Source organism: Thamnophis sirtalis, unplaced genomic scaffold, assembly GCF_051295495.1.
Source record: "Thamnophis sirtalis isolate CommonGarterSnake01/CBP01778 unplaced genomic scaffold, rThaSir2_p1.2 scaffold_1, whole genome shotgun sequence".
NCBI lineage: Eukaryota > Metazoa > Chordata > Lepidosauria > Squamata > Natricidae > Thamnophis > Thamnophis sirtalis.
In genome coordinates this window covers 162,594,550-162,618,274 of record NW_028261381.1, presented here as the reverse complement: position 1 = coordinate 162,618,274, position 23,725 = coordinate 162,594,550, and the positions used below count along the sequence as shown (strand labels likewise).

The 23,725-nt window shown below is 43.8% G+C and overlaps 1 protein-coding gene across 1 annotated transcript; it reads left to right on the top strand.

Moving 5' to 3' along the window:
- The first annotated feature begins 238 nt into the window (after window positions 1-238).
- On the top strand, window positions 239-19,934 carry LOC106552065 (uncharacterized). The gene is made up of 3 exons (XM_014070255.2): window positions 239-291; window positions 3,900-4,745; window positions 19,177-19,934. Exons 2-3 carry the CDS (start codon window positions 3,901-3,903, stop codon window positions 19,316-19,318), a joined length of 987 nt encoding a protein of 328 aa, XP_013925730.2. The 5' UTR covers window positions 239-291; window position 3,900; the 3' UTR covers window positions 19,319-19,934.
- Window positions 19,935-23,725: the final 3,791 nt, after the last annotated feature.

The window sequence follows — 23,725 nt, the reverse complement described above, 5'->3', positions numbered from 1 at the left end:
TCACCTCCAAAGAACCAATTCATATTTTAGGAAACTTGTTTGCAAAGATGTGACCAAACCCCAAAATGTTAAGTTCAGCCCCTTGACAATGGCCGACACTTCTCTGTGCTGACTTTTCAGGAGGTTGAGTAACTGGGCCTTTCCCCCCCAGCACTTCCGTTTCTTTCCTCCCACCCTTCACAGATTTTTTTAAAGAAGGAACTTTTACTGCTTCCCTTTTTTTCCTCCCTTCACAAGCAATGCCAACAGCGCAAGAGAGCAAAGCTGACAAGACCTCTGGAAGACGTCAAGGTATGGTGTGAGCAGCGTTGGGGTGGGTGGATAAATAACTCCCATGTATCTTGTGGACTAGTGCCTTGAAAAGCCTTCCTCAGGTAGCAGCTGGAATAAACTACTGGGGGCAGAATGGGAGTGCAGTTACTGTACAATAGAAGAGGATGGGAAAGCAAAGCAACGGAACGGGTGGGTTGCAGTTTTAAAAGTTACACCGGATTAGATTCAACTCCGCTCTCAACCTTTCAAGCTTAATGAAAGGTGACTTGGGGTCCTTCACCATCTCTCAGATCAACCTGCTGTAATTGGTAGGATTGTTAAGAAGTTAAAACTACCACGATCACCTTGAGGTCTTAGAAGAAAAGTAGGATATAAAGTTGATTGCATATGTGTATAAATCATCTCTCAACCATCCAGTCTGTGGATGTTACTCCTTGACTCTATTTTCCCATAAAGAAGCTTCAACTTTATTTCCGCAACAAGGAAGGTTTGATGAGAGAAGTAGCCAGTGAGTTTCCATGGCTGAGGATGAGTTGAAGGTGTGTCTTCCTAGTCTGAGTTTAGATATTACGCACATTCCAGGCAGCTTATTTAATTAATTCCTCCCTCCTTTCCCCCTTCCCCCATATTATCCTTCAACCAACTTTGTGAGGTAGCATGTCTTACAGAAGTATTAACTGACACTAGTCAACTGTGATAGTTGTGGCTTAATAGGAACTTGGATCTTTCCGGTATTGGTCTAACGGTTAGACTCGAGAATGGGACTGTTCGCCTTGTTCGCCCCCAGGGTTCCACCCACAGGCATTAACCTCTACCATTTCTCCTCCGCTGAAAGGACCCTAGCTGTTCACCCTGGGCAATGGGACCCAACCTCTTCAGTCCCAGGCCCTTTGTCATGGGCCATTTGGCGAAATACTGCTCACCCCAGCCTTTTGGGCTCAGGAGCCAGTTCACCACCACCCAATTGGAGGAAGGGAAGGGAGAAAGAGAGAGAGGGAGGGAGAAAGTGTTACGTGTCGAGTTTCCTCGGGGGGTGGTGGGGGGGTTGCCAACCCTGGAGGCGAACAAGGGGTGGTGAAGTGTACGAAGTGAACAGTCCTAGACCCTTAAACTCTAACCCCTTGATCAGTAACCCTTTCCATTCTGTTCCTGAAGGCACAAATGCTTCTGTAAACAAAATAAAGTTGCTCGTTAGTAAATGGTTCACAGTAAAGGAGAGGCCAATGTATGTCTTTTGGACATGACTATAGAGGTGAGCAGGGATGGCTTTGTCAGTAGTAAAATTGTTAGTGAAACATGAATGCCCAGGAATGAAGAAAAGTGTGAGAAACACTCTCCAGATTGCCCTGCCTTGATTTTCTTTGGTATAAGATGGAGAGGTGACTTTCAAGATTCTACTATTATGATCTAGATTAGTAAAGTTTTAGTAAGAGAGTCAAGTGGAGTAGTTCTGGCTAAGATGCAAAGCCAGCTGGCTGACTTTGGGCCAGTCCCTCTCTCTCTCAGCCCCAGGAAGGAAGCAATAGTAAACTATTTCCAAGAATATGCCCAGATAATTGCCAGGAATCAAGACGGACTTGAGGGTGCAAATTTCATTTCAAAGTTCTAGTATGTGTTTCCTGACATTAATAGCAAAATGGAGTTTTTGTATTCAACAGCAACTGACTTTCCCTTTATGGCTTTTATTGGCCTCCTAAAGACATCTGATTGGCTTTCATTGGAATCTGAGGGCAGGGCTTAATGACTTGATCTAGATCTTTTTTCGAGCATGTTAGCTATGTGGGTCCACCTCAGGGGTGGGCTTCAAAAATTGCAGCAACGGGTTCACTGCTCTGTTGCTGGGTGGGCGTGGTCTAGTCGGCCTCCTGCACCACGGGGGGCAGGGTTCACCCTTCCCAGGCTCCGGAGGCTTTCCTTGAGCCTCTGGGAGGGCAAAAACTGCTTCCCCTGGGCTCCAGAGGCCTCCGGAGGCCGGAAACAGGCCCATTTCCAGATTTCCCAAACCTCCAGTAGGTCCATTTCCCCCCTCCCCGAGCCTCTGTGTAGGCCCTGCACTTACCTGGCATGATGAATGGGAGAGTCCTGGGAGGAGTGGGATGAGGTGGGCGTGGCCAGCCAGGGGTGACATTTGGGGGTTTGCCGAACTGGGCAGAATGCTAGCTAGAGGATCGCCTGAACCCATGCAAATCCTCCCACCCCTGATCCACCTTATTCCCAGGCAATCTATCTTTGAACGCCAATCATGTGCCAGACCATTTTTGGAAACGCACGAAAATGTGATTAATCGACCTTTGGTCTCATTCAGTTGGTCAGTCTTTACTTAGCCACTGTGTGGTTCCCCATATTCCATTTTCTTAAATCATGAATTTTTAGCACTCCAAATCTTACAGATGTGATATAAAAATCTAAATTTGTATTTCTGCCAAGAAATGGCCACATAAAGGTGGAATAAGCCTCTTCCTATTCTGCCCATAATAATGTCAGGGTTCCAAATAGCACCCAAAAGTGGAGGAGGAGCCAATGTCCCTACGGTACGGACGTGCGGTCTCGATGCTCTGAGACTGCAGCCGATACTTTTGACCACGTCTTGCTGATATCAGGGACAAAGCAAGTCTCTGATTGATACAAGAGAAGGACTTCAAGCTGGCGACAAAAGACAGCCTATAGGCTGATGAAGTGGGGACGGCTAAGGAACGGAAGGAAACAGAAAGAGAAAGTGTGAACATCTGGGGAATCCTTTCTGTTTTGAAAAAAAAAACCTGCCCAAATAGCATCCAAAAGTAAATCAGAGTCCAAGGCAAAGGATTCCTCAAAGTTCCAATTTATTAAGAGAGCCACGATGGCACATCTGGGAATCCTTTGCTATTTGGAACCCTGACAAATAGTGCTACCCACTGCATTTTTCACCACATAGAAATAATGATGATAATCCATGGAAAAGCAGCTTCAGCTGGAAAAGGCTTAGAAAAGCTTCCTCATTGCAACCAATTGTGCCATGTGAATACAGTTACAGGATCTCTTGTACACTTGGCTTAATTGTTGTAAGAATCCTTATAACATAATGAAAAAATAAAATAATGAAAATTGAGAAGGGCTCCTTGGCTGCCAAATCAAAACCATGATACAGAATGATCTAGCCTTTTTGCCATGTTATTGTTGAGGTTGGAAAGACATTTAGAAGGATTTAGATGCAAATTCATTTTTAATTTTTTTTAAACCAAAGCATGAAGTGACATTCAGATATCATTCAAAATGTGTATACTGTTTTTTATAAATATTGTGGCACTCTTTTCTTTAAAAAAAGTGAAAATTCATATAGTATAACCCGAAAAAGCATTATATTGGGAAATTCTTTTGTATGGGGTTGTGGGGAGGGAAATCTGCAAAAATTAGGCAAAATTGCAAAACTAACATACATACATTTTGAGATGCTGGGCAAAAAAACCAACATTGGGGTGCTGACTTTTGTAAAAGACCATCAGGTTTAGCAGAATTGCATAAATGAGAGAAAAAGAGAGGAAATTAGGACAGCAGATTTGTAAATCACGGGAATTAGGATGGATTAGAATTGACAGATTCACCCATTTGCCACATACATGCCTCCAATTTGCCTTTATGCACTGTAGGATGTGGGGACTTCTGGCCACTCTGCTGTTTTTCCCCCTTGGATGCCTCGTGGATGGTGCATGTCCCAGGACCGTTTTTAACCACTTCAATGAGACACCGTGCCTGAATTTGAGTATCCAGAACCCTTATCCCAAAGTTAATTTCACTATGTGGAAACTAGTGAAAGAGTTGGATCTATCCAACAACAACATCCCAGAGTTATCAGAATTGGAGTCTCCAAAAAAGCTGGAATCGTTGTTTCTTCACAATAACAAACTAAAGAAACTTCCTTCTGACTTCTTTGACAAAACTCCCAAGCTGAAGGTCCTGCATTTGGAGAAGAACCAACTTGGCTCTCTATCCATTGAAGTGTCCTATCACTGCCTGAAAAAGCTCCGTGTGGACTGTCACTGCATGGTGACCTATGGCATTTTGGATTATTGCCACAACTGCTCAAACCAAGGCACCCAATGCCAGTGCTTCACTTCTGGAAGACTGGATAATGTAACGGATTACCACAAGAATTCCTGCTTTGCTGGCACTGCTAGCACTCCGTATGGTCTCTATGTTGGCATCATCGTACCAATTTTGATTCTGCTCCTGTTGGCCATCCTGGCTTTCTTAGTAATCCGAAGGAAGAAAGGGGCCACCATCAACCAAGAAAAACGACCTTCCAGCGCATCTGAAGGCACTTCTGGACAATCGAGGTACATCAGCCGCTTACCTCAGCCCCGGGAGACATGCCAGGACGCGGAGTTCCAAAAAAACTATGAGAACGTCCTGAATGAACAATCCAAGGGCAAAGCGGGCAAAATGAAAAGCGGGCATGGCAACCACCCGAATCGGAAGCAGGCCAAAGCCAAAAGGTGAGCAACCGGGAGGCAACATGTCTTGGGAAAGCATATTACGTCAGCAACAAACTAAAAAAAAAAAACCCTCACTGCTTTGCTTGGTGCTTGCAAAGGGATGCCCCCCAAATAGGTGGGTGGGGGTTCATCATGGCCCATTTGGGGCCAGGTTTTAAGAGTTTTAAAGAGTGAAGTGGGTGCCTTAAGCAGCTTCAATGTATTTACTCTATTCTGGCTTGGCCAGACTGTATCTAGAATATTGTGTCCAGGTTTAGCCCCAAATTTTAGAAAGGACGCTGACAAACAAGAGCATGGCAAAGGACAACAAGCTGATAAGGGGATGGGAAGGCAAATGCATGAAAAATGGTTGCAATAGCAATAGCAATGGCAGTTAGACTTATATACCGCTTCATAGGGCTTTCAGCCCTCTCTAAGCGGTTTACAGAGTCAGCATATTGCCCCCAACAACAATCCGGGTCCTCATTTTACCCACCTTGGAAGGATGGAAGGCTGAGTCAACCTTGAGCCGGTGAGATTTGAACAGCCGAACTGCAGAACTGCAGTCAGCTGAAGTAGCCTGCAGTGCTGCACTCTAACCACTGCACTACCTCGGTTGGAAGAGTTGGATATGTTTATCCTGGAGAAAACAAGATGTGGGGAGGCACAATAGTGCTGGAGGGCATCAAGGGGAATTTGGAGCAGAATAGTTGAGAGCAAGTATGTCCAACTTTTTGGCTTGCCTGGGCTGCATTGGGTAATGAAGAATTATCTTGAGTGGCATATAAAATATTACACACGCACACACACACACACACTATATATATATATATATATATATATATATATATATATATATATATATATATATATATATATATATATATATATATATATATATATATATATATATCTGTGTGTGTGTGTGTGTGTGTGTGTTGTATTTGTACATATATATAGTGACATTAGGCAGTTATATTACCCACTAGCCACAATATATATATTGTGACATTAGGCAGTTATATTACCCACTATGCCACAATTGCAACACAAATGTAACAAGGCAACATAAAAAAATGGCTTTCTGCCTGCATGGCTCCCAGAGTGAGCCGATAGACAGAAAAAGGAAGCAGTATGCTCCCTCCCTTATTTGGGCATACCAGGGGTTGGGACACAATACATACCTATTTCCCTGGCTTAGCTGATAAAGGAGGAGAGCCTGTGGCTTAATGGCTAATATAACTGCCTAATATGTAATACAGCCCAGGTTCAATTCCCGGTAAGGGTATGGCTAGCTGATGAGAGCTAAATAGCTTGAAATAGATCTATACTAGTCTCCCTTTATTTATTTATCAGCACAATTGCAACATATATATATAAGATAGCGAGTGAGACCTCGCTGAAACATTGCCAAGATAATCTCAATCTTACATGGGAAAAGACCTGAATACAACAAGACCAGCATACCTACACCCGTGAAAATCTACAAAAATGTGTGTGTGTGCGTGTGTAAATATATATATGTAAATATATATAAATAGAGGGATAGAATCAAGATCATGTGAAGTGTTAATACCACTTTAAAGTGCTTTGATAAGGCCACCCTTGGAATCCTGCATTCAGTTGCCACGTTGTAGAAAAGATGTGGAAACTCTGGAAAGAGTGCAGAGAAGAGCAACAAAGATGATTAGGGGACTGGAGACTAAAACATATGAAGAACAGGGTGTGTCTAGTTTAATGAAAAGAAGGACCAGGGAGACATGATAGCAGTCTTCCAATATCCAAGAGCCAAGGTGGCGCAGTGGTTAAATGCAGCACTGCAGGCTACTGCTAGATCAGCAGTTCAGCGGTTCAAATCTCACCGGCTCAGGGTTGACTCAGCCTTCCATCCTTCCGAGGTGGGTAAAATGAGGACCCAGATTGTTGGGGGCAATATGCTGACTCTCTGTAAACCGCTTAGAGAGGGCTGAAAGCCCTATGAAGCGGTATATAAGTCTACTGCTATTGCTATTGCTATATTGCTATCTCAGGGGTTGCCACAAAGAAGAGGGAGAATAGTTTATTCTCCAAGGCACCTGAGGGTAGAACAAGAAGCAATGGGTGGAAATTAATCAAGGAGAGAAGCAACTTAGAACTGAGGAGAAATTTCCTGTTAGAACAATTAATCAGTGGAACAACTTGCCTCCAGAAGTTGTGAATGCCCCAACACTGGAAGTCTTTAAGAAGATGTTGGATAGCCATTTGTCTGAAACAGTATAGGGTTTCCTGCCTAGACAGGGGGTTGGACTAGAAGATGTATATATGTATACACACACACACAGACACACAGACACACACACACACACACACACTATAGCATAGGTTGTCCTCAATTTATGACCACAACTGAACCCAAAATTTATGTTGCTAAGTGAGAAATTTATTAAGTGCATTTTGCTCCATTTTACAATTTTTCTTGCCCCATTCATTAAGTGGATCATTACAGTTGTTAAATTAGCAATACTGTTGTTAAGTGAATTTGGCTTTCCCATTGATTTTGCTTGTCCGAAGGTCACAAAAGCTGATCACAGGACCCCGGGACACTGCAATCTTCATAAATGTGAACTAGTTGTCAAACACCCGAATGTAAATACACATGTCCATGGGGATGCTGCAATGGTCATAAGTGTGGAAAAATGGTCATAAATCATTTTTCCAAGTTCTGTTGTAACTTCAAACAGTCACTAAATGAAATGTTATAAGTCGAGGACTACCTGTATAATACAATATATAATATAGGAACTATTGCTAAAAAAAATCACATAATAATGTTTAAAATGTAGTCTTATGGGCCGCATTAATAGCTGTCCAGGGCTGAGCGTTGGACACACCTGGTTTAGAGGCGTCAGGTGGTTATTCAGGAGGAGTATAGGGTGCCTTTACCTTCTATGTTTTTATAGGTATGCATTTGTTTGATGCTTGTTAGCTGCCCAGATATATTTGACTAAGATGAGAAGCCATATATATTTGCAAAATAAATAAATTGGTCCAGGATGCTGTGGGAATAGATTCTTGCACCACGGAGAGGATTGAATTATACGGTCTCCGAGATCACGCTCAATCCTTACCTTCTAACCCCCAAAACAAAGAAGCTGCCAAATTCTTCAAACAATTCTGGAACTGTTTGAATACTTTCAGTATCCCTTCTGCACCTATTAGGCTGTCAAACAGGGCCTAATAGGTGCAGAAGGGGTGTCAAACTCAAGACCCGCAGAACATATCTGGCCCACGGGGTGCTTAGATCTGACCCGTGGGGCCACCCTGGGAATAGCGAAGGGCTGGAAGGCGGTGCCTCCGCCAGTGAAAATGGAGCTCACGCGGCCTTCCCAGGCTCTGTTTTCGCTGGAAAGAAGGCACTGTTGCTTTTTGCTGGCAGCGGGTTAAAAACAAAAGAGAAGGAGAAATGTTTCCCCTTTTGTATTTGAGCATCTAAGAAGGGACAGGAAGGGAAAGAGGAAAGACAAAGAAAAAGACAGAAAGATGGGAAGAGAGGAAGGAAGGAAGGAAGGAAGGAAGGAAGGAGATTATAATGAGGGGGAGAGGGTCTGAGGGAAGTCCTCCTTAGCACTTGGCCACCACATGTGCCCCTGACATGAGTGACATCAAGCTGCCCCACTCCCCCGAGGTCAAACACAGCCCTTATATAGCAGTAGACTTATATACCGCTTCATAGGCCTTTCAGGCCTCTCTAAGCGGTTTACAGAGAGTCAGCATATTGCCCCCAACAATCTGGGTCCTCATTTTACCCACCTCGGAAGGATGGAAGGCTGAGTCAACCCTGAGCCGGTGAGATTTGAACCGCTGACCTGCTGATCTAGCAGTAGCCTGCAGTGCTGCATTTAACCACTGCGCCACCTTGGCTCTTATGTGGCCCTCAATGAAATTGAGTTCAATACTCCTGCTCTAAAACAATAGATATTCTTTTAGAAGGGTGAAAATGCATTTCATCTCACAAAGCAATATATACCCAATTTAAACAGGACAATTACATTTTTAGGAGCAAAATAAGTTAGAGACTTTTAAACCAATGGGTTTTTGTTTTCTTTTAATCTTGGCCATGTTAAGGCGTGTGGACTTCAACTCCCAGAATTCCCCAGCTAGCTTAAAGCTGCCAAAATTGAAAAGCTCTGCGTTAAACCTATCGGTCTCCCCTCCTAAACAAACGTAAAGACTCAAAACACCCCTAGTGACCCCTTCTTAAGAGTCAAATGCATGCAACTTTGTTTTCACAGCTCATTCCAGTTGTATAGAAGAAATAAAAGGGGACTTCTATAGCAGCCTATTGGTCCAATCAGCTGCCCCCAGAATGTTAAAAAAAAATTAAAAGAAAAATAACAGGCTCTATTAAAAGCAGCATCAGTTCCTTGTCTGTCAGAGAACTGGAATTGAACTTTTCTTTTGTTATGTTCTGAGCAGTGGTGGGTTTCAAAAATTGTTATAACTTCTTCGTAGGTGTGGCCTGTTTTGTGAGAGTGGCTTGCTGGCCATGTGACCGGGTGGGAGTGGCTTGCCAGCCATGTGACTGGGTGGGCGTGGCCAACTTGTAAAACGTGGTGAAACTCACTTAACAACGCTCTTGCTTAGCAAACAAAATGTTGGCCTGGCATTTAGCAATAGCAATAGCAGTTAGACTTATATACCGCTTCATAGGGCTTTCAGCCCTCTCTAAGCGGTTTACAGAGCCAGCACATTGCCCCCACAGTCTGGGTCCTCATTTCACCCACCTCAGAAGGATGGAAGGCTGAGTCAACCTTGAGCCCGTGAGATTTGAACCGCTGAACTGCAGATAACAGTCAGCTGAAGTAGCCTGCAGTACTGCACCCTAACCACTGCGCCACCTCGGCTCTTATTTGAAGCAAGCAAGTCTTAAAGCTGTCAAGTTACAAGACCCTTGCTCCCCTAACCCTTTAGAAAAAAACAAAACCCCAGGGGTGTTCAAACTTGACAGCTTTAAGACTTGTGGACTTCAACTCCCAGAATTCCTCCTCCAGTCATGTTGGCTCAGGAACTCTGGCATTGAAGCACGCAAGTCTTAAAGCTGTCAAGTCACAAGACCCTTGCACCTCTAGCCCTTTAGGGAAAAAAACACCCCAGGGGTGTTCAAACTTGACAGCTTTAAGACTTGTGGACTTCAACTCCTAGAATTCTTCCTCCAGTCATGTTGGCTCAGGAACTCTGGCATTGAAGCACGCAAGTCTTAAAGCTGTCAAGTTACAAGACCCTTGCACCCTAACCCTTTAGGAAAAAAAACACCCCAGGGGTGTTCAAACTTGACAGCTTTAAGACTTGTGGACTTCAACTCCCAGAATTCCTCCTCTCGCTCTTCATCTTGATGATGTGCGGACAGGCGGGGGGGAGGGAGCTGGAACCGGCTCTAAACCGTACGGTAGATTTGTGGAACCTCTTCTACAGAAGAGGTTAGAACTGGCAGGAACCCACCCCTGGTTCTGAGTGATCCAGAGTGACACCCTTTTGGTCATATAATCTGCAGCTATCTACGATTCTGGGTCATATACAACTGTTGCTTGACTTGTGTGTTGCAACTTCAGCATAAACGAAGGCCCAATTCTGGTTTGAAATTTGTAAACAGCATGAGGAATAAAAGGATGTAGGGCGGGTGGGTTTGTTTTATTTTAAATTGCTTTTCATCAAGGCGTATCTTGAAGTATCCTTTTAACCTGAACTTCCCCCTTTCTGAATTCCTGTTTACATAAGGGAAGTTTGAATTTTCATTTCAGAAATAGATTGTGCATATTACAGTTTGTTCCATTTTTTCAGTTAATTTGCAATTCCGTTTTTCCTAATATTCCCTATGGGTACATAGATAAAACACTACAAAAAGGGGGTGGTAATTTGATGATACATATAACTGCATCATCATTTTTTGTGTGTGTGTTTTGCATCTTATTGATGCACAAATAATGGTAAAGATGCAGATACAGATAGTCCTCATTTTACGGTCCCCCACAATTGAGGCCTTTTATGTTTTGGATTGTTGGAAGAAATGTCCATCCGGGTTCAGTTCCAAGTGGGGGGTGGGGGAAAGACACTGGAAACATGGTGGCTGCTTGGAAAGATGGTTTTAATGGTGGACAGGACCACATGCTTCAAGATCTTGTGCGAAGGGGAAAAAAGGAAGAGATGCTGAGAGTGCCTCGGTTTTATGCCCCTCTCTGGGATTTTGAATTTGAGCTTGTTATTCTGATTGGTTGTCAGACTCCCATGTGGCCACGCAGGGCCAACTCTGTAGGTTGTGCCGAGTCCCAAGCTTGGTTGACTCTTGCTATGTGATGATGTAATGAAAGGGCTTTGGGATTCTCATTATGGCTCTGCCTGAAGGAGGTAGATCTTTGTTATGTAGAATAGACTGGCTCAGGCCCATTGACAAAGATGGTGGTGGAGGGCTGAGTTTCTGCCTCCCTTTCAGGGGAAATATTCTGCCCTTTTAATATTTCCTAAAATATTTCATTTTTCTAGGCCGGGGGGGGGGGGGGCTAACTTCCTACAGGATGTGAATCCTAATCAGATCCAGTTAGTTTGTCCTGTGGCAGTGGGTTGTGGGATTTGTAATCCAAAATATCTGAAGGATATATTGGCCGATAACCCCATCTAAACTGGCTTTCACGTAGTCTTCTCTAATCCAAAAGCCTCCTTCCTCTTCTGGTTGAGAGATTGGCCAATTTCCCCAAATTTCCAAATACCCGTAAACATAATCTGAATGAGATTAATTAAGAGATAACAGCAAGGCAAAAGAGGATGTATAAACACATCTTGGTGTTTTTTTTCCTTCTTCTCTGGGTTTGTATAACCTTCAGTGAGGTCAATCAAATTAAAAACGGAAGTCAAAATGAAGAGCCCAATAAAAAGTAAAAAGAAAAGGACAGATGGTAGAACAACCGGCTTAAGGATGGAGGAACTGAAAGAGAAATTCATCTGTAGCTTCTGCTAGAATAGGAGGGAAGGAGCAAGGACAAGGCTTGGAAACGCATCCTCCTCCAGGGTTGGTTTCACACAACACATTACATTCTCAAACTGAATTGCTTTAACACCAGACTGCAGGGGTCTCCAACCTTGGCAACTTTAAGCCTGTCAGACTTCAACTCCCAGAATTCCCCAGCCAGCTGGCTGGGGAATTCTGGGAGTTGAAGTCCGCCAGGCTTAAAGTTGCCAAGGTTGGAGACCCCTGCCATACTGCAACCCTGTAGCATGTTTTACCCAAAGAAGTATGTCATATTATGGCTAAACATGATGGGTTTGTTCACGTTACACCTTAGGATTGCTTGGGCCCTGGCAGATCAATCAGTTTATAGACCCACAAACTACCAAATGCCCCATTTTAGTCTAAATGTAGGATGTTGTATGAACCCAGTCAATGTCCCAATTTACCTGAGTCTTCTTAGGGCTTCTGGGAACTGTAGTTCAGCAACAGCTGGCAGGCCTCTAATTTTCCTCTCCTACTAAAGAATATAGAAATGCTTCAACTTAACAGCAACAGTAACGAAAGCCCTGTTTTCCTCGATCTACACTGCAGGATGAACAAGAGAATGAAATCCCAGAAGAAGGGGGTGGGGGGGAATTGCGGATATGGTCTTGGACTGAGGATAGAGATGGAAAGGATCTTTGCTGCCGAGGTGGCGCAGTGGTTAGGGTGCAGTACTGGAGGCCACTTCAGCTGACTGTTATCTGCAGTTCAGCGGTTCTAATCTCACCGGCTCAAGGTTGACTCAGCCTTCCATCCTTCCGAGGTGGGTAAAATGAGGACCCGGATTGTTGGGGGCAATATGCTGACTCTGTAAACCGCTTAGAGAGGGCTGAAAGCCCTATGAAGCGGTGTATAAGTCTAACTGCTATTGCTATTGCTTCTGCCATTTAGGTCGCTTTGCATTTTTCCAATGAAACTTTATAACTATCACAATATCAACAGTTATGTATAATGTTAGATAAACACACTATTCCTAAGAGAGGGATGCAGTGGCTCAGTGGCTAAGACGCTGAGTTTGTTGATCAGAAAGGTCGGCAGGTTGGCGGTTCGAATTCTTAGCGCCGCATAACGGAGTGAGCTCCCGTTGCTTCTCCCAGCTTCTGCTAACCTGGCAGTTCGAAAGCATGCAGAGTATAGTCTGTACAAAATAAATACAACGAAATTGGTTAAAATGTAAAAAATGCATGTAGAAAAAATAGAGACCACCTTTGGTGGGAAGGTAACAGTGTTCTGGCCACCTTCGGTGATTATTCATGCCAGCCACATGACCACGGAGACATCTTCGGACAGCGCTGGCTCTTCAGCTTTGAAATGGAGATGAGCACCGCCCCCTAGAGTCGGGAACGACTAGCACATATGTACGAGGGGAACCTTTTTATCTATTCCTAAGAAGGTTGTAGGTACATAGAAGGACAGCTCGATAGAACTATGGGGCATGTGACTTTCTAAGTGATTACAAGCAATTTAAAGAGGAATGCAATCTTTTATTTTTAAAGGCTGATCAGGATACATAGGCAAAACATCCATTACTTGTACAAGTTTGTGATGGGCTGCTGTACAAACTTGAAATCTCTGGGGATCCATAGATTAAAATGTAATTATTGAAGTAAATGTAATAAGCAAAGTCCATTACATCTAATAACCCAAGTTCATTACATCTCAAAGACTCACATAAGGGTGTATTGATTTATGGACACACCCTAACTGCAATGAAGTCATTTGTTCTATAAATGGCCGAATTGCACAATTTCATGAATCGTTTTAGAGACTTGTGGCAATGCAATGTTTGAGAATTTCTGGGGAAGTTAAATTAAGATGGTAGTCCCAACACACATTAAAAAGGGGAAGGCTTTGATTGTCCAGTTGTGGTCACCTTGTAGACGACAGTATTTGACACACACACACATAGATACATACCGTATTTTTTGGAGTATAAGAGGCACCAAGATTTTGAAGAGGCAAATTTTAAAAAAAAGTTTTTGCACTGCAGGCCTTCGCAAAAACGGGCCCATATTTTTTTTTTGTCAAAAAAAGGTCATGCATAGCCTTTAGGAGATTTATAGAGTGCTCCTTGGGGCTGGGGGGGGGCAAAAACGGCCTGCTTTTTGTTCATTTTTGCCCTCCCCAGCCCCCAGGAACACTCTGGAAGCCTCCTAAAGCCAATGCACGGCCATTTTTGCAAAGGGGGCGGGTTTCAGGAGGCCAAAAATGCTGTATTCAATGTATAAGACGCACCCAGTTTTTCAGCCTCTTTTTTGAGGGAAAAAGGTGTGTCTTATACTCTGAAAAATAGGAATGGGCTTCAAAAATTGCAGCAATGGGTTCGCTGCCCCGTTGCTGGGTGGGCATGGCAATGGTGGGCGTGGCCTAGTCGGCCTCCTGCACCACAGCATGGAGGGGGCATTTTTGCCCTCCCCAGGCTCCGGAGGCTTTTTTCAACCCTCCGGGAAGGCGAAAACTTCCCCCGGGCTCCGGAGGCCCTCCAGAGGCCAGAAACAGGCCCGTTTTTGGACTTCTGGAATCTCTGGTAGGCCCATTCCTCCCCCTCCCCAAGCCTCCCTGTGGGCCCTGCACATACCTAGCATGATGAATGTGGCCAGCCAGGAGTGGCATTTGGGGATTTGCCGAACTGGGCAGAATCCTAGTTAGAGGATCTCCCGAACCCATGCAAACCCCCAGCAGCCCACCCCTGCTACAGACGCACAGACAGACACACAAACATCCTTGGACATATTTGGGTTGTAAGGATCAGTGGAAGCTCTAAGCAAAGTGGCTGTGTGATGCCATTTATTTCTAAAATAAAGAGATCCATCTGGAAGGAGCCCTCTTGAAGTTGTGCTGCATATCTTCCACCCTTTCCCTAGAAGTCCACATTCTTAGCAGGCTGAAAGAAAATTTATTTTCAACATTTCCTAAGATGGGGGTAGGGATGGGAGAGGAGAATTTCCTTTAAGATACCCAAGTTTGTAGTATCTTTTTAAAAAAAATTGGTTTGTGTGTTTGGCCTCCCTGTTGACTGCAACCTAATTTCTCCAGGGTTTCCATTAAATCTCGAAAAACAACCAGAGGGGGGACCCCCTTCCTTTGAGGCTACTCTAAGTATAAACAGCCAGCGAGCTTTAGAGAGATGGAAATGTGTGTGTGTGTGAGAGGAAACTACAACTTCAACAGTAAAGCCTTCCACAACTGCCAACAATCAAGTCAGCTCAAAAATGTGTCAAGACAAAGTTGATAAACTCAAACTGAGTTGCCAGGTTCCCTGAGAAAAAGATAGCATTTACTGCAGGGGAAGACCACTTGCAACATTGTACCGCATATTACAGGAAGTCCTTGACTTATGACTGCAGATGAGACCTGAAATTTTGTCGCTAAGTTACGTGGTTGTTAAGTGAGTTAGCACAAGTCCATGCCCAGTTTTATGACCTTCGTTGTCACAGTCATTACGTGAATCCTGCTTTCCCCACTGACTTTGTTTTGTTGGAAGCTGTTTGGGAAGCTTGTGAATTGCAATTGTGTGACCCCGGGTGACTACGGGAATGCTGCAACCATTGTTAAGTGCAAGGGCTGGTCATAAGTTACAGATAGGGGTATTCAAACTTGACAGCTTTAAGACTTGTGGACTTCAACTCCCAGAATTCCTCTCGCTCTTCATCTTGATGATGTGCGGACGGGCTGGGGGAGGGAGCAGGAACCGGTTCTAAACGGCACGGTAGATTTGTGGAATCTCTTCTATAGAAGAGGTTAGAACTGGCAGGAACCCACCCCTGGCCCCGACGATCAGGTGGGTCGGCCTGCCCGCCCCTGCGCTTTACTTATCCATATCCTCTCAGCTGATTCACGTGGCAGACCAGATTGCCGCGCCTCAGCTGTGTTACTCCCCAGAAGTAACATGGAAGGTAAGTTTTGTTAAAACTGCGCACGTGTGTGAAGCACATGGGATCACGCGAAGCACGCCATCACTGAACTGGTTATTAAACCAGCAGGATCCCACTACTGTCTGTAACAGTAACAGAGTTGGAAGGGACCTTGGAAGTCATCTAGACCAACCCCCTTGCTCTCACAGGAGACCTATACTGTTTCTGATAAATGACTACCCAGTCTCTTCTTAAAAGCCTCCAGTGATGGGGCACCCACCACTTCTGGAGGCAAGCTGTCCCACTGGTTTATTGTTCTAACCATTAGGAATTTTCTCCTTAGTCCTAGGCTGTTTCTCTCCTTGGTTAGTTTCCATCCACTGTTTCTTGTCTTGCTTTCTGGTGCTTTGAAGAATAGGCTGTTCCCATCTTCCTTGGGGCAGCCCTTCAAGTATTGGAAGACGGATACCATGTCACCCCTGGTCCTTCTTTCCACTAGACTAGGCATACCCAGTTCCTGCAGTCGTGCTTCGTATGTTTTAGCTTCTAGGCCCCTAATCATTTTTGTTGCCCTCCTCTGAACTGTTCCCAGAATCTTGATTGACCCAAGTCTGACAATTTGACCTGGCTGCAGCTCTTCCTCCTGTCTCCCAGGGTTCTTCTCGCAGCCCATTACAGTTAGAAATGCCCACTGCAAACATTCGCTTTGCAAAAGCTTTTTTTAAGAGTCATTGAGCTGTGCCAGCATCCACTGGTCATGTGTTTCTCAGTTTTTTCTCTTAACTAATTTCCGGTTGGGCAATCTGTCCCCACCCCCCTTTCTCTTCCTACCCCACCCCCCCTTTCTCGCTCTCCGCTTTGAGTAATAGCCAGGAAAAGGAATGGAGAAAGTCCCCAGTGAAACACTACGCCTTGTTCCCAGCAGCAACTTCCAGGGCAGAAATGTGCTTCTTCAATTGTGCTTAAAATAGTCCACCACAAGAGAATTTTCAAGCTCCTCTTTTCAACCCTGAATCATTAGGGCCAGCTTCCCCAATCAATATAATGGGTGGCCATTACTGGTAATCCTCAGTTTACCATCAAAATTGAGCCCAAAATGTTTGTGGCTAAGCAAGATAGTTGTGAAGTGAGCTTTGCCCCGTTTTGCAAATCTTCCCCATCTTTCCTGCCGCCGCCACTAAGTGAATCACTGCAGTTGTTAAATGAACAGCACAGTTGTTAAATGAAACTGGCTTCCCTGTTGACTTTGCTTATCAGAAGGTCACAATATGGGGTCACGTAACCCCAGGACACTGCAACCGTCCGTCATAAATATAAAACCAGTTGCCAGCAGTCCGAATTTTGATCGTATGACCATGGGAGTGCTCAAATGGTTGTAAGTGTGAAAGATTAATCATAATGTGATCGTGATGGGAGTAGCCCGCTCCACTTGTTTCAGTGGAAAGAGCCTATTTCGGCCAAATAATTTTGGCTGCATTGGTCCAGGAGAAAACCTTTGGCTGTGCTAATTCACCTGGGACCTCAACAGAGGACTGCTACGTTGGGGGTAGCCAACCAGGTAGAGAAGATCTCCAGGCTGCCCCAACATCTTGGTTTCTAACTTTTCTATTCAATTTTTTTCTAATTTTATTTATTATTTTAGTATTTGTTTGTTTCTTGAGCCACCCATTTCAGCAAAACGACTCTGGGTGGCTCTTAATTGTATTACAATTAAAAGCATCTTAAAGCAATAAAAACAGTAAAAAAACATTTAAAACAGTGAAAACATTAAAACTTGTAATTTGAAAAATATACAAAGCAAGGCGTCTGGCCTGTTAATGATATAGCCAGGAGGTGGGGCCCGTGGTGCATGTAACGCCCCAGATTTGGGTGCACAGCCAAAATTTGTAAAGCTTTATGGAAAAGCTTTACATTTTTATTATATCATAAGCCACTGAAAGTCGCTGTGTCAGTGACATAGCCAGTTAGAAATTTAATAAATAATAATTGTTGCAAATCCTGAAACACCTATTCAAATACAGGCAGAAACCAAGAAATCCATCTACACGTAAAGAAATAATTAGCTTTCTACGAACACCATAATGCTTTCTGAACATATGTCTCTCTCTCCATTATTTTTAAATGAGGGTGAAGCACCTTTCCACTTTTTGGGAAGTGTGTGAAGCATCTCTCCATGATGAATTGCAGATGGCAAGCCTCAAAATGGGATAAAAATGCATTTCTTGTCGTTAGCAGAGGAAGGAGGATAATTTGGAAAATAATTAGTCCTGCAGGGAGCTTAAAGGTGAGATAAGTTGGAATATACTGTATATCTTCCAACCTTATGGGTAGACTCCATCAAAAAGACCTCTAGCTAGTGATAGATGATAGATGATAGATAGATAAATAGATAGATAGATAGATAGATTGATAGATGGATAGATGATTGATAGATAGATGATAGATAGATGATAGATAGATAGATAGATGATAGATAGATGATAGATAGATAGATGATAGATAGATAGATAGATAGATAGATAGATAGATAGATAGATAGATAGATAGATAGATAGCACTTAGACTATATAGCACTTCATAGTGCTTTACAGCCCCATCTAAACAGTTTACAGAGTCAGCCTATTGCCCCCAACAATCAGGGCAGTGGTGGGTTCCTACCAGTTCGGACTGGTTCAGCTGAACTGGTAGTGATTTAGCAGCCTGGGTTGCTGGAACCAGCAGCAACCCAGGCCTGCCACGCCCCTGAATGGGTCTCCAGGCTGCCATCTTGTTTTTCGTTTCTATGCATGTACAGAACAATTTTTATTGTCCTGCGCATGAGCAAACCAGCAGTAGTGCCTGCCAGAACCCGCCCCTGAATCAAGGCCCTCATTTTACCAACCTCAGGATGGAAGGCTGAGTCAACCTTGAGCTAGTGAGATTCAAACTGTCAAACTGCAGACAGCAAGCAGTCAACAGAAGTAGCCTGCAGTACTGCATTCTAACCACTGCACTATCACAGCTTGTGTCTGTGTGTGTGCGTGTGTGTGCGTGTGCGTGTGTGTGTGTGTACTGTACATTCAAATTTTCTTTAATTTTAAATATTAATGGCTTCACGGAGAGCTTCATTTTCTTGGCCATTCTGGTGTTGTTGTTTTTAAACATTACTCACTAATTTGAATGTAAAGAAGTTAATTTCTCTATATCATGAGTCATTTGATCTAGGGCCAATGTTTTTCAACGAGCTGGCTGGGGAATTCTAGGGGTTGAAGCCCACTCATCTCAAAAGTTCTACGCTGCTCTAAAGACTCCTTACTTCATAATGTGATTTAACATCTCTTTGTATTATGTTTGTAATATTAATTGCAGTTTTTATTCTAGGTCTAGCCTGCGCTTAGTTACAGGTGCATAATGAATAAATTTGCTATACTAACAGCTCCTTTAAAAGCCCTCAAAATGGTCCCCAAAGGAAAATAAACCATTTAAAAGAATAATACATACTGTATTGGATCAAAAATGATAGGAGGATCAAAATGATTCCATAGGGAGGAGAGGCATGATAATGATCTCTTTTCTTTGGGGGATTTTGGGCCCTCAGGTCTCCATCGGAAGGTGAGAACGGAGGTTCTTCTGAAGGCCATCAGCCCGTCTATGCCAATACTCAGGAATTATATTACAACTATGGTGGGCAGCCTGTCCCGGAAGCAGTAGATGATGTCTACATTATTCCAGACCAGTGATACCTTGGCTCCATCAACATTGCTGTGACCAAGGATGACCCAAAACATCTCCTGGGCCTTTCCTGTTGCAATGCCCGTTCTTCAGAACACCATATCCCAACTCATTTGGCCCCAACTTGCTGGCATTTTGTAAATCACCGAAGAGCTAGGTATGACCTACAGATTGGGTGAAGACCATCACTGTGGCTTTCTTTAGCATGGTGATGGTGATGTGGTGGAATGGATTGTCTTCAGGCACCATTATGTTATCTTCTCCTTGTTGTTTACCTTGATATTCATTAGATTTGTTTTGTTGATTTGGATTACCGTATTTCTAAGAGTATAAGATGCTCTGACGTATAAGACACACCTAGCTTTTGGGGAGGAAAACAAGGGGGGAAAAATCTGCCTCTGCCTCCCAGCAATTTGCCTCCTTGCAACAAACAGCAAACAGTACCGACGATACACACTGTTTGTGGTGTTACATTTCAGAATATACTTGTAAGATGCTGTTAAAATTGATGTGGCTTTCTGGAAGTATATGTTATTTTCTGCTATTTAAAAGAAGGTACAATAGCACTGGGCCTCTTCAGATCAAGCATTTATTTTAAAAAGCTCTTCATTTTATAAGTTATCTAGACCAGTGTTTCTCAACCTTGGCAACTTGAAGATGTCCGGACTTCAACTCCCAGAATTCCCCAGCCAGCATTCGCTGGCTGGGGAATTCTGGGAGTTGAAGTCCGGACATCTTCAAGTTGCCAAGGTTGAGAAACACTGGTCTAGAACAATAATAAAGCAGTCTTTAAAAAATTAGTCTAATAATTTGAACATTCTACAGGCATTTATAGTTATTGACTTAGCTCCTTTCAGCAAACAGCTTGATTAGCACAAGGGGGGAAAAAATCTGCCTGGGCCTCCCAGCAATTTGCCTGGTGCAGCAAACAGCAAGTTTCACTATCAATTTCTGCAGGGGCCCTCCCCATCATCAGCTGTTTTAGGCTGCAGGGATTGCCATAGCCTGTTGCAGCCTCTGCAAGCCCTATTTTTCCCATTTGCTGCAAGGAGGTAAATTGCTGGGAGGTAGAAGCCAAAGGGTGGCGCAGTGGTTAAATGCAGCACTGCAGGCTACTGCTAGATCAGCAGTTCAGCGGTTCAAATCTCACCGGCTCAGGGTTGACTCAGCCTTCCATCCTTCCGAGGTGGGTAAAATGAGGACCCAGATTGTTGGGGGCAATATGCTGACTCTCTGTAAACCGCTTAGAGAGGGCTGAAAGCCCTATGAAGCGGTATATAAGTCTACTGCTATTGCTATTGCTATAAAGGGTGGGGGCTGGTGGGTGGGTGGGGCTACATTTGGTATATAAAACACACCCAAATTTTCACCCTCTTTTAGGCGGGGAAAGGTGCATCTTATGCTCCAAAAAATACGGTACCTATGTTTGCTACCTATGAGATAGGAGACCTTCTCTGATGTTGCCCCACACTCTGGGGCATGTTAATCCCCAGAGGCAAGAGGAGCCCCAATATTTCGAGTTGTAAGCCGCCCTGAGTCCCCCCAGGGAAAAGGGCGGCATATAAATAAACTTTCATATAAATAAACTTTCATTTCTGGTTTTCCGGATGAGTGTTAAGACCTGGCCCAGCCAATGAGGATGGGAGCCTAAAAAGATGATGTAGACCTAGGGATGGGGTATGGCTGGAGGACACTCCCCCCCCCCCTTGTTAACCTGAATTCTTTAAACTTTGATTTTCTCTTTGAACTTGTAAATTTTAACCTTGTTCTTAATTCGATCTTTAACCGTGTTTTTAACCATGTGTTTAAATTGTTTTATGATGTCGTGGTAAACTGTTCAGAGTGATTTAGGGTAGATGGGCAGTATACAACTGTAATAAATGTAAATAAATAAACAAATCTAATAAATGAATAAATGGTCATTTTGTGATGGTATTTCATTTCCATGAGGAACCAGTTTGGTTTAGTGTCCTGGCCTAGAAACCAGGAGGCTGGAGTTCTAGTTCTGCCTAAGGCATGAACGCCGGCTGGGTGACTTTGTCACAAATCACCAGGAGACTGGGAGTTCTAATCCCTTCTTAGGCACGAATGTCGGCTAGATGTGACCTTGGGCCAATCACTGTCTCTCAGCCTAACCCCACTCACCTAGTTGCTGCTGTGAGGAAAATAGGAGGAGGAACATTAAGTGTATCCACTGCCTTAAGTTACACAGTGCTTATAAAAAGCAGGATAAAAATCTAACTAGAACAACAGTGGCATATGGGGATCGTGAAACACACTTCTCATGGCTCATGGCCTCCTTTCTCCTCCCTTTATCAGAATGAAGTATTTACAAGATCAGCTAATCTACTGCCACCCCTTCCTAGAATTAATTTTATCATAATGAATGCTTTTGTTTAAACCATTCTTTGATAATGCATCATTTTCCCCCAATCCACACCTGTCAGCCCCCCCCCCAATTTCTTTCTTCCTCTGTAGGGGGCAGTGTTGCTCTCCTTTTAGGGCAGAATCAGAAAGAAAGAATGGCTGCGCTATCTGTATGTGTGTTGTTTTATGTAAAGATACATCTGTCTGGTTAATCAGACTTACTCTCAGGTAAGTGTATGCTGCAGGGTTCAATATCTCCAAAGCCCCTGAGAGCAGAGTAACAAGTAACAGGTGGAAATTATCATTCTGTCTGATTCAATCTTCTCCAATCTAGAATTAAGGAGAAATTTCCTGGCAGTGAGAACAATTAATCAGTGGAACAGCTTGCCTCCTGAAGTTGTGAGTGCTGAAGGTTTTTAACAAGAGACTGGACAGCAATTTGTCTGAGATGGTATAGGGTCTCCTGTTGGAGCATGGGGCTGGACTAGAAGACCTCCAAGGTCCATTCCAACTCTGTTATTATGTATTCTGTATTTTATTCTCATCCATAAAGGACTGGCTTAACTTCACCAGCCCTAATACTGTACAGCAGGGATGAAGTGCTACCGGTTTGGTCCGGTTTGCCTGAACCGGTAGTAAAAAATGCTACCTTTTTGGGCAAACTGGTATTTCCGACGATCAGCTGGGTGACGATCAGCTGTGATGCGCGATTTATATTAGCTAGAATCATCGGATTTCCTGCTTTCTAGCTAATCTAAATCGTGTGGCACAGCGGATTCCACCCCCTTGCTGTTCTACTTAGCTTTGCAGACGCAGAAGGCTTCAAAATGTTCTTTTTTTAGTGCTTTGTCAGTGCTCCTCAGGTGCGCATGCATGCGCAAAGCGCATGCTCAGTAGCAGACTCACCAAACCAGTAGCAGACTTCAGAGGATTTCACCACTACCAATTTGATTTATAAAAGGAGAGGTAACAAGGTTTTATTTGTGGGGAATGAGCTAGCTCTACACAGGAACAAATAGCTGGCCTACAAAAGAATCAGTGGTATGAAGGCTGCATGGCAAATGTTTTCTCTTGCTTTACCTTTCACCGATGCTATGTCAACAGGAAAGGGTTAGCCAAGGGTTACCTCATTTGACTGTAATAGTGTCTGGGCGGCTGAAATTCACAGTTGTTAAGTTGCCCAAGAATGTTGTGGTTGACACAAATATCTTAAAAATCCCAAAGGAGCAGTTGGCCAGGGGGTCAGCAAAGATGGCAAATCACCAAGAAGTAAAGAAAAGGGAGAGCTATTAAAGCCCTATTTGGGGATCAGTCTTCTTCAACAAGCGTGTATGTATGTGGTCAGTGGGATTCAGCCAGTTCGCACCTATTCGGGAGAACCGGTTGGTAACTTTTTAAGCAGTTTGGAGAACCAGTTGATGGAAGAAATCTCATTTGGTTTTTTCCCCACTTTATAGGGCTAATCCTACAAGGAAGGCAGGAAGGAAACATTCTGGTGTTGTTTCTAGCCTAATCTTTATTGACCTGCTTACAGAAACTGCCTCTCTGGTTAACCCTTATGACATTGTAACAGCTAAGGTGAAGCGCCCATCAACATGAGTGATGTTGAGTTGGCCATGCCCACCCAGTCACATGACCACCAAGCCCCACCTACCCTGCTGGTCATTAGGGCAGAGAACCGGTTGTTAAATTATTTGACTCCCACCACTGTATGTGGTCCACTTGGACGTCGTGAAGAGCAGGAGAGAAGCTTATGATTCATAAAAGGGTATTACAATACATTTAAGCTTCGAATGTGTTTAATCTCCAAGCCATTTGAATTGTATCAGAGAATACTTAAAGGGGCTTGTGGATGGTCTCACTAAATATCCTTGCATTATCTTTGAGAAATCTTGAAGTTACCAGGTAACTGGAAAACAGGAAATGTCTTCAAAAAGGGAAGAAAAAAAGCAGAGAGACACAAACCCAGGGATGGGATTCAGCCGGTTCGGACAGGTGGCAAACCCATTGTTCCGACAATCAGCTTAGAGCAAACGGGTTTGCTCCAA

What these genes read in the sequence shown, in the direction of transcription:
- LOC106552065 (XM_014070255.2), top strand. Translation starts at nt 3,901, where the DNA reads ATGTGGGGACTTCTGGCCACTCTGCTGTTTTTCCCCCTTGGATGCCTC. An exon ending in AAGCAGGCCAAAGCCAAAAG is followed by an intron (nt 4,746 to 19,176) that starts GTGAGCAACCGG and finishes TTGGGCCCTCAG; the next exon opens with GTCTCCATCGGAAGGTGAGA.